Here is a 17,497-nt window from a genome sequence, read left to right as displayed (position 1 = left end):
TTTCCTACTGCAATATTTCGAAAATGTGAATGACACTTCTGGGTAAGTATTTATGACAAGAGTATTTATTACAAGACTTGTATAATATACATTAATGTATTACTTTTATAATACATTTATAAGCAAATTACAGACCTGTCTGTGCAAAATTTGACAATTTTTTTTAGAAAAAAAATTATATGAAAGCAATTTAGAAGAAAAATATATATAAAGGCACTCAAATTCAATAGACATATTAAATAAATTAAACCAGCTGAAAAAGTTAATCCCGATAATTCTATAGATCTAACAAAAAATATTGTAACCCATAAGAATTATCTAACAAATTTTTGCATCAAAATCATTTTGTTTTAAAACATCGTAAGTTTTAACTGGAAATATATTTAAATTATATTCGCAATATGCATTCAAATTTGTTCCATTACTAGAAAGCCATAGCCATCCCTCGAACAAGTCAAGCGAGCAAATTCTAAACGCTATGCATACACCGAATTAGTCAGTTTCACAATAGACCGTGTTACAAATATGACTCGATTCGTCGCTCGAAATAACTAAATCATACCGTGGTCGAAATACGGTCGTGATTGACCGACATTGAGGGCACACAGGTGTCTAGTTCCGTGACTGATGGGCGAAAGGTTCCACATCTTGGCCAAGGAGAATACGGCCATAAAGAAGGATAACATGTTATTATGTATGCATATACATATGAGTGTTATATAAGATCGTTAAACAATTTTGATAACGACTCTCAATAAGTACACACACATACCAATAAACAAACGACTGTACAAAATCGGTCGATGTATTTTTAATAATCCTGTGTGCGTTCAAATGCAGCGAGGGATAACAATGTGGGTGTGATAAGTTCGCATATGCTAAAATAAGTACACGCAAATTAAATGCAGTCAGTGCCAAGAATTTTCACTTTTCTCGACACACTTGTTGGCAATTGAACAGGCAAAAAGGAAAATTAATATTTAAACAAAACTTATTTCAAAACAGTTATAAAATCCTCATTCAAAATGTGAACTGTTTTTGATGTGCTAAAAATTCTAATAAAAGTTCTACATTAAAGCCGATTTTAATTTATTTTTTCAAAAGGCAAATCTTCTAAATTCCTAAACAGAGTGCATTAATATTTTTTATATAATATTTAGTACATTCTATAGAAAACTTTAATGTGAAATATCTACTAACACTCACAAATTACATATCGAGGAAGATTTCGAAATCTATGGCTTGAATAAAACCATGATAAAATGATTATTAAAAAATACTTACGGCACTTAAAGTCATGTGAAAGTGTTCGGCTGTCCATTGAGTGATGATAATCATATACGGATTTTCCATTCAGGTCTTCGGGTTCATAGCCGAGAATATCCAACATTCTACAAAGAAAAATCCAATGATTTAACAAAATATATATTATAATATATGTATACAGAAATTTGTTTTTATTTAACAATACTACAGTCCAAAATCAACAGCAAAAAGAAAAACCAGAGACACATTTTGTCATTGATATCAGTCAATAAAAATCAAACCATCTAAACAAATAAAGTAAAAATAATTAATCATTATGAAAATAGCCGTATAATTAAAATAGTTTTATTATTTATCAAAAAATAACAGATAGATAGGTATGTATGTAGTTATAGATTTACTACCGTATATTAAAATAAATTAAAAATGCTGAAAATAAACTTCCCCTCCCTTAAAATTGTCAAATCTAATTTCAGTATTTCACTAACATGATTTTGGGTATTTTTTTTATCAAATACAGATGTCAACATGTCGAGCTAAATACAACGTCTAAAATGTATATATTAAAATTTTTTCAACAGTATATTTTAAACAAAAACTTTTTATAACCAAAAAAATGCACCTCCGGTATAAATTTTTTATGCGTTCATTATGGTATTTTACACATTAAAAATTTACTAACTTTTCATCGACGTATGTAAACTTCATATCGAGATTATGCTTCGATAAAAACGTTTTACTGTCGAGTGGAATTTCTATATTAGAAGGATGAGGTATGGGCCGTCCGATGGCAATTAAAGAACCAGTTTTCTTCGGCTTGTTTTCTTTTCCAGCATCGGTTTCTTTAGACTCATCACAACTTTTTTCCGTCTTAACGCAATCCTTAGAATCATCCTTGCTTATGGTGTTGTTGTTTGTCTCGATCGAATTTATAGCATCATCGGTCAAAAGGTGACCTACGCAGTGTATCACCTAAAAAAACAAAATACATTGATTATAATTTCAATTATTTCCACGAATATGATCAAATTGGAAAATATTTGCCTTATATGAAGCGGATTTAATATTGACATTCCTTCCTTTACTAGTTAACGTGCATTTTAGGCGTATGAAGAAAGACTTGGACGCTTCCGACAGGCCTTTCTTTTTCTGTCCTTGGTTTGTTTTGTCGTGGCTTTTGAACGAGAGCACATCCCGAATTTCTTCATGGTCACAAGGATGGCTGAACTCGAACAAACTCTGACCCATTATATCCATCTAAAAATAAAACAAAAAAATAATTAAAACGAAATATAAACCGCAATTTTCAATTTTTTAATATTTCAATAAAAGAAAAATATTTTCAAAAATAATAATTCAGATTTTTTTGTATACTTCATCAATATCATCGTTTTGATTCAAATTAATATATGTATATGTATATATAACATGTTATGAGAGGCTTTTATTTATTTCTATAATGGACGTGAAATATTATATTCAAGCTACATTACTTTGATTAGAAATCTATGTATCTTTCTGACATATCAATTATATATATATAATAATCAAAAAACAAATTTTATCAAAAATACATATGTAGATATTTATATATCTACTATTTTATCTTGACAAACATTGATGTCAATGTTCTCATAGAGTCATAGAGACATCTGTATGTAGTATGAAATTTTTCTTATTTTATAATAAGAATAGTATAGAGCTTTCCATTTTAAAATTGATCATTTTATAAAGAACTACATAAATACATCCATTGAATAAATGCATATAAAAAAAAAAGTTTCAATTACTGGTTACAAGTTAAATTACATCAACACAAAGCGGGCACAATCAAGTTGTACAGTTGAAAGAAACCCGATGCTTCCTATATAATTAAATAATGAAATATACAAACCTGAGTAACTCCGAGATACTCGCTGACGTTTTCAGACAAGTAAATGAGATCACCATCGGACGATACGACAAAGACGAAACCGTCCAACGCTTTCAAGTACGACAAATCTTTACTGATTGCTTTATTATCGACGCATGATTCAGCATCACTCTTTATCTCCAACGGTTTTCCCGGGACTGTAAAAAAATTAAAATACATATTCAAACAAATCTCAAACGATCGATTATGAAAAGATTATTCAAATTTATACGCATGCGATATGCATAAATAACATTTAAAAGTGTACACTCACAGTTGACCATCACGCTGCGTACTTTAAGATATGATATGGCTAGCCGCATGATCGAAGCTTTGTCAAGCTGGTCGACGTCTTCCGATGACATCGGCAACGCTCCGGCCAGCTCGGTGAATATCTCAGTTTCTTTGCTGCGCCGACATCGGGCAGCGTCACGAGATTTTTCTTTGCGCTTTTCATTATTCCTGCAAAAAATTAACAAACGAAACATTAGTTGTGATTTTGGTACACGTTCTAATATTTTATTATGTTTTATCAAATAACAGAAAAAAGACAGGGTTATTAGAATGAAGCATGAAGAATAAATCTGATATGCATTGACGGTGCAATTTCGGCCTTGACACGAATTCGGAACACTGGCAAAATAACCAACGAAAATTCATTTATAATATGTATGTATATAAATTCGTATGTTTGAAACGGTGACAAAACCTAAAACTTGATCGAGAAAAACTTCTTTTCAACATCGCGAATTTGATTTAAATTCTTTTTATATAGCAACGATTAATACAATGCATAAATATAATGATTCATTAACAGATTTATCAATCTGAACGAAAAGTTTTATATGATTTTTTGATTAATCAAAAAAATAGAATAATGCCTATGGTGGATATAATTTTTCTAGTACCATAATTGAGAAAGGAAGAAGTCTAATACGTTTGTATGGACAAGGCGCTGGGGTCCAGCCCTCTAAATAGTCAAAACTATCTTCACATAGACTCAACAGATGTCGCATGAAACTTTTTGCCGTCAAAACTTTAATGAAGTATTTGAAATGGGAAATCCTATGGAAACCGCATTGCAATGTTGCTATCATTCTCGTTTCTGATAATATTAAAAATATTGCAACCTAGGGTAAGTATACAAAGAGGATGTGACAAACGATTGAGAAAACCCATACTTATGCCTAATAATTTGTTCATGAAAAAATGATGTAATTCGTTTGTCAATTTGTTATTTTGTGTACACTATTACTGGTCAGATTTGTATGTTCACGGCGAACGAAAAGTATACTTGGAATGTAGCATATACATATACATAAATGAAATGCGTGGGTGAGAAGTATGACAAGGGTTGTAGATATAGTGAAAAGATTGAAATGGTAATAAGCTGGCCACGTGGTCACAAGAATTTACGAAAGGTGGACAAAAAAAGTGCTAGAATGGTACCCGAGAGAATACGGACGGGTAAAAGTAAAACCGCATGGAAGGTGGATAGACGAAATTAGGAAAATGTGTGGAGGGGGAAATGGATGAGAGTTGCACAAAACAGAGACGAGTGGCAGCATGTTGGAAAAGCCTTCATCCAGCAGTGGATGATGATGATGATGTATATGTATTATATAGGTATTTAGCTTTCGATTACTGGTTTTAAAATTATTTATATCAGATTCAATCACAGTTTATTTCATCAAAAGATACATAAAGTCAAATCACATCAAAATTTCTCTCAATAGAATCTAAAAATGCTAAAAATGTATGTAAAGAAAGATAATCCGTTAATTAAGTAGTTTCTCGTTGCCTTCTTAGGCGAAAATAAATAAACTTTTTACGCATGTTTTTCAAATAAACTTGAGTATTATTTCTGAATATTAATATGTATGTATAGTCAGCTTCACAGAAAAAGACACATTATACGGCGAAACTCATTACATATGTAGATTACAAAGAAACTAGTTTCAATAAGGGACACCGTGTAACATATGTAACTACCTGTCATAATAAAAAAAATAAGAAAAGATATCCTAATGGTTTCCCAATGACTGACTACTTAAGGCAAAACGAAATGAAACAAAATCAAAATAACCAATTTAAACTAGATATGAAGATTAAAGTCAGCTTTATAAAGAATTACAATAATTGAATACAGAGCATCGTAACCTTTGGATATTCGCGGCGCACATTGTTTACGACTCGTAGGGTTTGTCAGCTGTGTACATACATATGTACTAAATCGGCAGTCGCTAGTTATTCCGTATATGCGTAGGGACAAAACACTAACTAACATCGGTTTTCTCCCTCACACGCGATCTCACTCGCAGGCATTAGGCCGAAGTGCTGTTCGGAGAACACATGTTACCGCGGTGCACAGGTTACGATGCTCTGATCTAATATATAATTCCGAAAGAGACTTTGTAAGTGTTGTTGGTTGGGAACTTCGAAAACAAGTCAAAGTTTCCATGACGACATGGGGACGGGGGCGAAGGCTCGGGGGGCGAATACCCCAGGGGAGCCGCCGGATTCTGGTATAATATATAATAAATTTAATATATAATTTCGAAAGAGACCTTGTATGTTTGTAACTACAGTTGGTTGGAAATCGAAATCAAGTCAGTTTCTATGACGATTCGATTGGTTGAATATATATATTTTTTTCGATTCAAATAAATTTAATAAAAAAACAAATGAATATTTACTATTAGATTCGCCATGTTTAAGCTGTTTATATTACAAATACTGAGCGAAGCCGGGTAAAACAACTAGTATTTACAAAACGTGAAAATATGAGATATTATTTATTTATTTACATATTTGCCACAGTGATATTACAGAATACTCTAACGCGTCACTGAGACCAAACATATAAGCATAATACAAATACTATATATAAAAATACAGACATAAGTATAACACAAGAATTAGCGAGACATCTACATGTCATAAATAATAAATTTTTGAAATCATATTCAAATAATGAGTGGTTTTTGCCAAGTTTGTTTGCCATTGTTGAACCGCTTCAACAATGAAAACGATTGACTTGGAGTCCAATATATCCAAGTCTGACCAGCAGCATTCAAAATTATACTCAGAATAAATTATTTTCAATCCGGGTCAGCTCACGTGATCGAACCCGGCGCTTCTCGGTGTTTAATATCAACGCAATCGCTGAGCCACGCTGCTGATTATGTACATATTAAATTTAATAAAAAGAAATCAAACGATTAGAAAAAATAATCCGATGATATATAAAGTAAGTTACACATCAAGGTACGCAAAATTTATCTATTGCAACTATGTACTGTATTATATCTACAAAAAGCATCAATAAGGAAATAATAAATAAATAAAAAATACATATTATTCGGGCTGCGTGATAATTCAATACATAGATAAAATCATAGGTCAGTTTTAATACAGTTTTGCAAGCGATAAGTGAAAACGAGTCAAGACATCATCAGTGAACAAGTTTGACACGTTACATTTGTACATGTTGAGGTGTATGTAATATATTATAGAAGTCTATTATTTACATTCGACTTACATATTGGAATAGGAACCTCGAAACGGATTACTCTAGTCTGGGTAAACAGAGAGCACACATAGCAGACGAAATATCCTAGACAAGGTTTATATTATAACCGAGTGACAATTCCAGGAAGACGGTCACGATGTAAACTCGAATCGTCGCCAAAAAACTATTCGAACGCGACGCGGCACGTGAACTTTAAAAAAAGACTTGGATAATTGTAAAAAGATCCGTTTCTACAATCATATGATGCCGGGCTAGAAATAATACATGCAGTGTTTTCAGAGACCAAATATGTGTATGTACATATTTTGAAAACATACAATCATGTGATTAGCACATATCGAGCTTCGAACGTGTCGATTTAATATCCATTAATGTGAATAGTTGTTATGTAGTTACTTGATTTGTAATAAAAGAAAACCCAAGCTGTACAATGTTTCGATTACAGGAAAGTAATTGCCGGGGGGGGGGGGAATATGTACTTGCCAGATTGCTGCTAAAAATATCAGCGCTGTGTTTAAGCAAAAGCAGCATATTTTTATCGATTGCAGTAATTGCATTGCATCTGCAAATTAAATACTAGTACAAAACACCAACCAGTTCTGGGTTGCACCCAGGGGCGTCATTTGGGGGGGCTGGGGTGGGCAACCCCCCCCCCTAGATTTGAACGGGACTATACTAAACCAACAAAAATAGAATATTGAAATTCTTTAGAAAACTATCAGGTATAAACACGTCGAAATATATTTTGTTTTGTTGTTTGTCTTGCTTTGAAAGATATATCCTTATTATCCTTGTGGGTTTGGCAGTCATCGATAGCGGTGATCCTCATATTTGAAGAAATGTAGGAGAAACTTTTCGAAATAATAAGATCGCACGAATTAACAATGACATAAGGATACGCCCATTTAAAGCTGGAGTCTAACTAAACATGCCGTGCCGTACGATTCTGTGTGTTTGCGCCTTAATGGCAACCATGGAAAAATATTATTGTTCTTCCGACGAAGAACCAGCTCCGAATGAACCACGGTCCAAAGCCGCCCAACATTTATACTCAAGCGTGTACTCTCAACACAGAGAGATCATTGGTCGATGAGTCGCGAGACCTTATTGGTTGTTGTATACGGCTCGTCTATACGCTGAGGACTTTTTCGTTTATACGCGAGATCAGGCAATTAGCGATGGTAAACCAGCGGTCTACGAGCACGTCTCTACGTTACAATATGTATGTATATTTTAGAATAAAACTTTTACCGGTGATTATAAATTTAATTCATTTCCAAAACCACCCTTTGACATATCAACACTAGTTCAAAATTATATTATAGCGCCTGTCGCGGAGTTTGGTATTAAATTGGCGTAATATTCCTGTTCAGTTTACTTTAAGTTATTCCTGTCGATTGGATTGTAGTATTTATCAAGATTTCAATACTAAAACCAAATCTTGAACATGGATTAAAAAAATACTGCATCATTGAGTAAAAAGTTGAATTTTAACAATCGTAAATAGTTACGCTTCCAATGATAGTTCGTACTTAATAATTTGCTAACATCATGCGAACTTGTTGTTGTTTTTACTGCCATCTTGTTGATGCAATAATACAAGGGCCTTCAAAAATTTTTAGGACGAGGGCCAAATGGGAATATTTTAAGTACTAGGAGGACCGGACCAGACTCTATAATACATTATTTCGGACATACTAAAAAATAACTGGAGTCTTCACGATTTGTGGTTTTAGTGAAGATTGTTCTAATTTGAGAATCTTTTTCAGATTAAAAGCAAAGGCGGTCCACATTGTGACCTACGGGCAACAATTAAGAAACCCTGCGACAGTATTTCACACATTATTCAGAGTTAATTCGCCCCATAATATATATTTGACACGCAAATCGACTGTAACTTTGTGCGTCACAACTACAAGTCCTTAAGTATGGACATACTACGCATGAACCGACAAGGAAAACGTAAAATAAAAAAGGAGCCATCAAAAAGACGAGAATTCTCCAGCAAGTCGCCGACCAAAAATGAAATCAAAAATAAACTCCATGATGTAGCTGAGAATTTTCCCCGAACGAGAGCATTCTCGGAAAGTTCACACGGCGAAAGTCGGGTACAACGAGTACCCGCAAACATACATACATATACACATCGAACGTGCAAAATTAGGAAATGGGTTGGTTTTGTAACGTTTGATGGAAAAAATCAAAACGGTACGCAAATCCGGTTTCGGCGAAAACAGGATTCGGCGCCGCAAATTCGACACATGTAATTCGGCGAACACGAGATGGAATCCGCGACTAGTCCCCTCGAAGTTGACACCATCATCGTGAAGAAATTGTCGAAAATTGACATTGGACTTTGTGCCGTGTGCGAAAGTAATATCACAGGATTCGTTTGCTATAACTACGAAGAGACACGCATTTTCATTTTGCATTTTAGCGTTTTAGGGCATTAAAAATGTTCAATTTTAGCATCTATTTTTATGAAGAGTTTAGTTTGGAGAATATTCCCGAGAATATTCTCCAAAAGATTATTACCGAGAATTTTACAATACTAAGCGGACTCTAGTGGTCTAAGTGTACTCGTATCGTGTCAACCCGGTGTAACAAGATAGATAAGCAGAGAAAGCGTCATAAATGAATTTACATATAATAAAAAAACGCATATAAGTCAAAACGTCAAATAATTATCTATTGTGAAGCTTTATATAGAATGTGATAACGAATAATTAATAACAATATAATTAAAATTAATTAATTAATTGCAATAGATAACATTTCGCCTTCGTCTTTTCAAGGTAGATTTATCATGAATTTCAATTATTAAGATATTGGCAACTAACGCCTTTTTTTTGGTCCTTTATTTAAAATTCCAAATTACACGGAAATAATATTCACCGTGGCAAATTCCAGTGATTTCATAATTTTTACTAATTTGGCTACATCGTAGCTCACTAGTCAAATGCTTATAGTACAGCGGTCGTGGTTTCGAATCCCGACCGGAATCGAAAAGTTTATTCGATTTTATTGATGATTACGAATATCTTATCTTAATTAATATATGTATACCTATACCTCCCCCCTCCTCTAAGAAGCTTTTAAAACATTACGAATTCTTTAAATTTTAGCAACTTTTAAAGCAATGCATACATAATGCGCATCGAAAGGGCGTATGGAAAAAAAACCGCAAATCTACAGTTTAAAATGACTATATTTGGTTTGCTATATCATAGTCCTCTATTTATAATATACCAGCTGAACCCAGCATGCGTTGCAATGCCACAACAACGCATGCAATTCCCGCTCCCTTTTTTCCCGTTACCGAGTTAAAGTCGTGGTAATCTGACTTATCCAGCGTTTAACAGCGGAAAAACTCATTTGAAATTATTCAATTGTTGGTTTATTTTACCCTAACAACGCATGTGGCGACGCGAAAACATTTGAAATTATTGCGTTGCAATGCCACTCATTCCCGTTTTTCCCGTTTCCGTTCCCGTTTTTGGGTGATTTTTTTTTACAGAAATCATCGCGGACATATACACAATAAATCCTGTAAGTTTCATCGCAATCGGTTGAATGGTATAGGAACGGATATGTGACAGACAGACAAACATTGATTTACATATATAATCAAGAGGACTTTTTACTTTTTTAACTTTCACCCACCCGAGCAACGCCCTGCAATAATTTTAAAATAAAAAGGCACCCACACATAAGCAAATAATACATTTATACATTTTCATTGAATTTTTACATACATATAGTCGAGATTTAAGCTGTGATAAGGCAATTAATAACAAGGATCGAAACGTGCCACGACGATAAGATTGTTTGCTATGATTTCTGTCAAATTATACGTTGAAGTGTTCGTCATTGCCACGATAGGTACATCTGATACAACACACGACTAACATTACAATGTATGTACATCCTAGTCGGGTTGCCCGGCGTTGCTCTAGCTCGATATAAAAACAGAACTTAAGTAAGGTACTATGAGACTGTAGATTTGCATCGTAAGTAATTCATGCTAATTACCAAATCACTTCCAGTAGATGGTAATGTTCGTCACACTGCGAAGAAGAAGATTGACATTAAGAAAACAGATACTGATTGAGAAGGACAAGCAAGGTTTCAAATCATAAATAGACAGTCGTTCACAAACAGGATTAATAAAGTTCAAAACATTAACTTTATGCAAATTATTTTTTGCGCAATCAACTTTATGTCGAACAAAAATATCGCACGAAACTTTGCAATGTTTTTTTACGACTGGGTATGCCGCTTTCACATCACAAAAACCAATCCAAAAGAATCAGTTTAAAATTTACCAAATCGTCGTATTTGCATCATTTAATATTTACAAATCCATTGGTATAATATGGTATGGTAACTACAGAGGACGGAATAAATTTGTAATTGACAGTAGAGGGCATTTCCTGGAATCAATAATGATCTAAAAATACGAAAGTGAAAAATTGGTCTTGAATGTTGCAATCGTTTGGAATACAACAACACTGGAAATGATTTATAGTATGTAAAGAAATTCAAATTATACAATAAAGCACGAGTGTCGAATAAAACATAATAACACTAGTGGAGATGACTACTGATGAAGTATGACTACTCCTATTCATAAAACATGATTTATGACTCCCAGTGCTAAACAGTATATCAATATGAAATATTATATTTATTATCTATTATATTAAATACCAAAAAATTTTAGGTTTTTAATATTTTTTTCTTTTAAAAAAACTTATCAATCGAATACTTTTACTCGCATTGTGAACTTTAACTCAGAAAGTGAACTATAGAAATATTCAAATTGCTGATAAATTTACAATACCTATTATTGAAATTCTAGTTCGAATCTTACCAGTCCTTGATTTTGCTCACCTTGCACTAAGTAAAACTATACAGATAAGATTCATACTAGCCAGATCATAGTTAATGTTAACCACCGAGAGTTTTCCAGGTTCAAGCCCTGGATTGATCTTATTTAAAAGAAAAACAAGCTGGTCAGACTAGGATATTTGTGACTCCAAGTCGATCGTTCCCTATCAGGATTTGCGACTTTATCTGATTTCATTGTTGAAACGGTTCCTCGCTAAATTGGCAACCAACCTACCAACTACATATTTGTCATCACTATTTGAATATAATTTAAAATTTAAAATCTATAAATGTATATATGTACAGGTAGGTATGTAGGTGTCATATGTAGATGTAACGCAGGGGCAACCCGTAATAGCATCATTGGAAAACATTTAATTTAATTAAGAACATTCGACTATGAGGGCATTTTCGATACAAATTGAGCGCAAATGTAGGGAAACTTACACAAGACAAAAGTTCTACTTCCAGTTTTCGGATTTTTTCGTGTAAGAACATTGGCATAGAAAATAGTAGCATAAAAAATCTACCATGTAAATACTAATAAAATAATACTTCTTTCTTTACGCAAAATCGAAACCAGGTAAGAAATATGTTAATTTAGGAAGAAGATGGAGGGAAATCTATTTGCTAAATACAAATATTATTTTCAAATTATTGTCGCGTGGACGTGAAGCGGGTTTTCCAGAATCAGAGAGAAAGACGCAGTAATGTAGTAGATTGTCTTTATTGGTCTGCACCCGTCGGCACTCCAGCTTCGAATGACTCACGTTACAAAAGCGCCCAATATTTATACACATCGGGCACTCTCCGTACCGGGAGATTATTGGTCAATGGGTCGCGAGACCCCATTGGCCGTTGAGCACGGCTCCTCTATTCGCCGAAGCCAGGTGATCAGCGCTAGTAAACAATCAGTACACGAGCGCCACTAGCCTATGTAATCTCTAAGTTACAGTATTTTAAACAATTTTGAAATAAACGCAATTTTTTTTAATATAAAACGATAAAATAAATTTTTATAATCGTGTATCGGAATTATTTAAAACTCACTAAAAATAGATACATTATTCAGAAATCATTTTGACGGACTTGATATTTCTTATAAATTTGAACAGTTAAAAATTTCATTCGGTCAAATGTCTGTTCAACCAAATGTCCATTGGCTATATGTCCATTCAGCCAAAAGTCCGCGCCCAAGTCACTAACGTCCGTTAAGAAGTTTTACAGATTAAAAATGCTTTGAAGTTATTCTTTCTATAAATTTATGAACCGCGTGACGCATTTTATAAAGACTAGTTTTCCAATAACGTAATCGAGACAAATCGCCCAGTACAGCTATAATTACTTTATCACGAAGAGGCATTTAAAATAATGATTATCTACAGATTAATAATAATTCGACGCACGCCGAGATAAACTATCATTATACATACAGTACGTGCTACAGTTTTCGATCAATATTAGCTATTTAGATTGACGGGATAACAGACGGATAATTTAAACCCGACAGTAAAATTTGAATAAACCATCACCGACGGCGAAAATTCGCATACATTTATTCAATTCTGCGATCAAATTCTAATATATATTTAAATATTGCGGATCACAGAATCTATCACGGCGTCGACTGACGAGTTACCAGTATGGACCTCGATACTAGTCTACTGATATGGACAACCCAACAACTAAATAAGGAATTCTTATGAAAAACCAAAGGAAGAGGCAAAAAGCGATTAGAAAAACTGAGTCACACAACTGTGTTACATCAAAAGCAAAACTAAAAGTATTGAGTATTTACAAAATGACTAAAGGCAAAATTGGAATGACCTGGAAAGCAAATGCTCTATAAATAATAAAATCGTAATCAAGTAAATGGTAGGTAAATTCTAGTTACAGATAGACAACAGGCTTCAACCGCTCGAAGGTTGAAACGACAGGAAGAAAAGCAGCATTAATACATACATACATAAATTGCATTATACACGCATTTACAAATAATATGGTGATTTAATCTCGCAAATTATATGCGAAAGACGTATATAAATATTCGCAAGTCTCACCTCTGGAGAGTTTTAGCTGACATTTTATCCTTGCATTAACATAGGTTCGACAGTGATCGATAGCGGCGATTCCCAAATTTGAAGAAATGCAGGAGAAACTTGTCGAAATATTAAAATCGTACGAATTAACAAAAACATGAAGATACGCCCATCACAATTGGATACCACAAGCACGTCCCGTACCGCACTTTTGAGTACGTTATTGATATAAAGCGTTCCATTTCACATACGGTCTAGATTCACTTCAATGATTAAAAAAAAATAAAACTTATATACTACTTCAACGTTCTTAACTAGACCTTCTTGACCAGCGATAATGACAAGACAAACGTCAAATGAATCCAATATCGGCCTTCTCAATAACGTTGGAAACACCTCTAATTCAGAAATCTAATAAATATTAAATTAAAAATCACCGATACATATGTTTTATATGTATATAGGTACTATACAAGATCAGTCCCACAACTACATATTTATACACGAATTTGAGCAATTTTAACCTCTATAATCTATATGCATAAAAACACCGAGTGAAATATTACATAAACGAAAGAAGAAGACTAGAAGTCAGAGCACGAATTCATAAATAATGTAGCACTACAGAAGTGTCACCAGACGGAATAGCATTCTGAGTTCTATGCGTATAAATCAGCGACGGCAGTATCAATTTGTATAACGATCACGTTGATTTGATCAGCAACAACACATATGCTGATCACGTCGCGTCCTGTTTTTTTTTCGGTTTCGGGCGTGCAAAGACAGGAATTCGCAACTCGGATGTGCGGGAAAACAATCGAATTCTGGGGAAAACCAAAGTCCTAATCAATCTACGCATTGTGATCGCGTATCCTAGGAAAAACATCGGGACAGCATTAAAAATCGAACCAGCAGTTCTTTGTGTTGAGAGATCGCGATCAAACCAGTTAAAAATACATATTGAGAATGTTTGAGGAAAAGTTTCCGAAGAGAATTGCCTTCGCAGTATCGACAGGTAGAAGACCTGTGGGACGACCCAGAACTGGTTGAAAGAAACGGATAATCTCAATTTGTGAAAGGCTGGAATTCCACCGACATGGGGCGAGATAAAATTTCTATATTTATGTGGAACTTCAAATAAAAACAGCTTTCAGCGAAAGACTTATTACGAACCAAGTCAACCAAATCATTGTGATTTCGATCCTAAATTTGGATGACAACTGGTCATGAATCATGACCAGTCTTCGGCGGACGAATGCGCCGAAACGGGATACTTTTGCTAATTTCTATTGTTAACCTTTTTTTTGCTCTCTAGAGAGCAAAAAAAAGAAGAAGCTTAGAAGACTAATGGAGCGCTCTATTGTTATTTGTTATTTGCATCCGCAACTAACCGCCCTTTGATCATTATTAGACAGTGGAGAATGATTAGGGCAAAGTTATTTTTTTCCGTTAAGGCTATTGTTGACTTCATAGAAAACCTTTTTTTTACTGATATCTTGCTTTTAGCATGGTTGAAACGTGTATTGTTACTTGGGATGGCCCTAATGAGTAGTGAGCGAACCTTTTTTTTTTTCACTCTAGCTTTGTAAATAGAGCCAAACCACCCCGATTCCTGGAAAAAGCACGCTCTCTATCTGCGCTCTACTAATGAGTAGAGACCGGAATCTGAAGGGGCTGTTTATTGTTCAAAGATTGTAAATGCATTGTTAAAGGTTTGCCGAACCTTTTTTACAAAGGATTTACAACAATGGAACAATAGGCGGCACGTCTCCGGCCCCTTCAGATTCCGACCTCTACTAATGAGTATCCATCCCTAAGGCATGATTTGACACACTGCAAAATATGAAGGCTCGAGAACCTAGAGAGCCGTCCTCATATCTTTCCAATATTTTATTCCATAAAAAATCGTGTTCAAACGTCTAATATGAGCAGTATTTTTAGATCAAACTTATAATCAATTATACCTCACAGCAGTCTGTAGAGCCCAAGAATGATTGAAATGCGTCTAAATTAGGACAAACGAAAATACAATACGCACCCTCCCAGAAAAAAGCGGAAATGACATCCCTGGACATTAGTCCCAAATTTGCATGTACACATGCACTCTGACCGACTCGGCCCGGTCGACCTACTATGGTGACCTCACAGCGGGATTTGTCTATTCATTGTCCTCAAACTATATAAGCCTGAGTACTTGAGCAAGCTCTTCAAAAAATTACTCGAATTTGAAACATTTGACGTGTGTATACAGACGTTGAATTCGAAAAGAGAGCAAACAAACCATCGTATCGGAATTGTGCAAAAGCTGATAAAAACAATATCAACCTTTACTGACCTCTATGTTCGTGGAAACCGCGAATTTCCTTCGTAGCACACACTGCTTGTGGGTAATGCGTCGTTTAATTTACATAATTAATTAAGGAATTATTCACATACTCGATGAAGAGTGCTTATCGCCGAGTAGACAATCCAGCTATATATAGACACAAGCAAATGGACTTTCAAATCAAAAGAAAAAATAAAAGTTCGCTTTTTCCTAGAAAAAAAATGAGGCAAAATGTTTATAGTTATCGCAAGTCGAGTGCACAATACTGATAATAATGCAAGTGTCTGTGGTTTTGTTAGTTAACGAACGGGAAAGCCCATAGGTAAATGGAAAAATATGCAAACATTTTTTTTTATAACATTGGAGTAAACCATTAGCCACCACAAATGACCACCCATCGTTATGGTTCATGCTGATAAAATGCTTTATTCTTATAATCAAGTAACCTGTCAATCTCGAACTTCTGATCTTGGATAAATTTACAACAAATAGTCCGAAATCAGACAGGATGGTATCCCATCATTTTTTAATCGTAACATCATCCCACATTTTTAACGAAGCGGAAATTTTCATAAACAGTACCATATTTAGAGCATGAAAGAATTTTTAACTTTAGGGGAAGTTATTTTTTGGAATTCGTAAAATTTAGATATAAGTAAGCATCCCACTTTGTACTTGTTTTTATAGATTTTGATCTCTAGGCACATTTAGGTTGTGACATTATGTCCTTAATAATTATTTGCGTGGTAGAAATCATCATTTGATGGTTGTACCTCCTGCCCGCGCAGATCTTTATCGGATGGCTCCTATTCCAAAAGCTATCCCACTTCTTAATGAAACCGTTGCTGCCGTGCATGAATGTAATATTTTCCAACTCAGTGAGCGTAGGTTATCAAATTATTTTATTATATTTGTCTGGTAGCCTGCGCTCATCATTATTTTCAAAATTGGAAATGATATGAGTCAATTTTAAACTTCTCTCCATTCGGGCCTCACGGGGATGTTTTGTATTCACGGCTGGTTCTTGTACATATATGTGTATGTACGGTTCAGAGATTATTGGTCACAAAGCGCTTGCCCAAAAGTCACTAAAGTCCCTAAAACTGAACATCTGGCAGCCGAAAAGACCATCATACTAACGAGTGCCAAATATTGTCAAAAATTGTCTTTAGGACGATCGCAATGTGACTAATAATCCAATTACCATATATACATATATTGGTGCTAACTGTTGATGAAAAACATTCCCAATTTTTATCCTAATACATTTAACCATTCTTATATGTTTTGTAACTATTATTGTTTGACCTTTTGCTGCTACTTTTTTAGTTTTGGGCTCCTGAGACCGGTAGAGCGCTGCGTAATCGACGACTCTTTCAACCTATCTTTGCAAGAACGTCTACTTTCAAGAACTCGTCACTGGTGGAAGCTATCCGGTTCCTTAATGTGATTGATGAGCATTTTGACCTGTTCAACTGTCATGTTGATGAGCCGGTTAGTTTCTTGAGATTCAATACGAGACTATTTGAATG

The 17,497-nt window shown here is 34.3% G+C and overlaps 1 protein-coding gene across 1 annotated transcript in view; it reads right to left on the bottom strand.

Annotated features, from left to right (window-relative positions):
* Nucleotides 1-17,497, bottom strand: part of LOC143919358 (uncharacterized) — an 80,974-nt gene that overhangs the window by 54,673 nt on the left and 8,804 nt on the right. The window contains exons 2-6 of the mRNA XM_077441633.1: nt 3,453-3,640; nt 3,161-3,336; nt 2,311-2,523; nt 1,949-2,238; nt 1,285-1,391 (exon numbers count right to left, since the gene is read on the bottom strand). Of these exons, the coding sequence (XP_077297759.1) occupies nt 1,285-1,391; nt 1,949-2,238; nt 2,311-2,523; nt 3,161-3,336; nt 3,453-3,640 (974 nt within the window). The remainder of the gene's footprint in view (nt 1-1,284; nt 1,392-1,948; nt 2,239-2,310; nt 2,524-3,160; nt 3,337-3,452; nt 3,641-17,497) is intronic.

The sequence above is a fragment of the Arctopsyche grandis genome, chromosome 11, assembly GCF_051622035.1.
Source record: "Arctopsyche grandis isolate Sample6627 chromosome 11, ASM5162203v2, whole genome shotgun sequence".
NCBI classification, from domain to species: Eukaryota; Metazoa; Arthropoda; class Insecta; order Trichoptera; family Hydropsychidae; genus Arctopsyche; species Arctopsyche grandis.
Note: the sequence above shows the minus strand (reverse complement) of the source record. Positions and strands in the feature narration are given on the sequence as shown.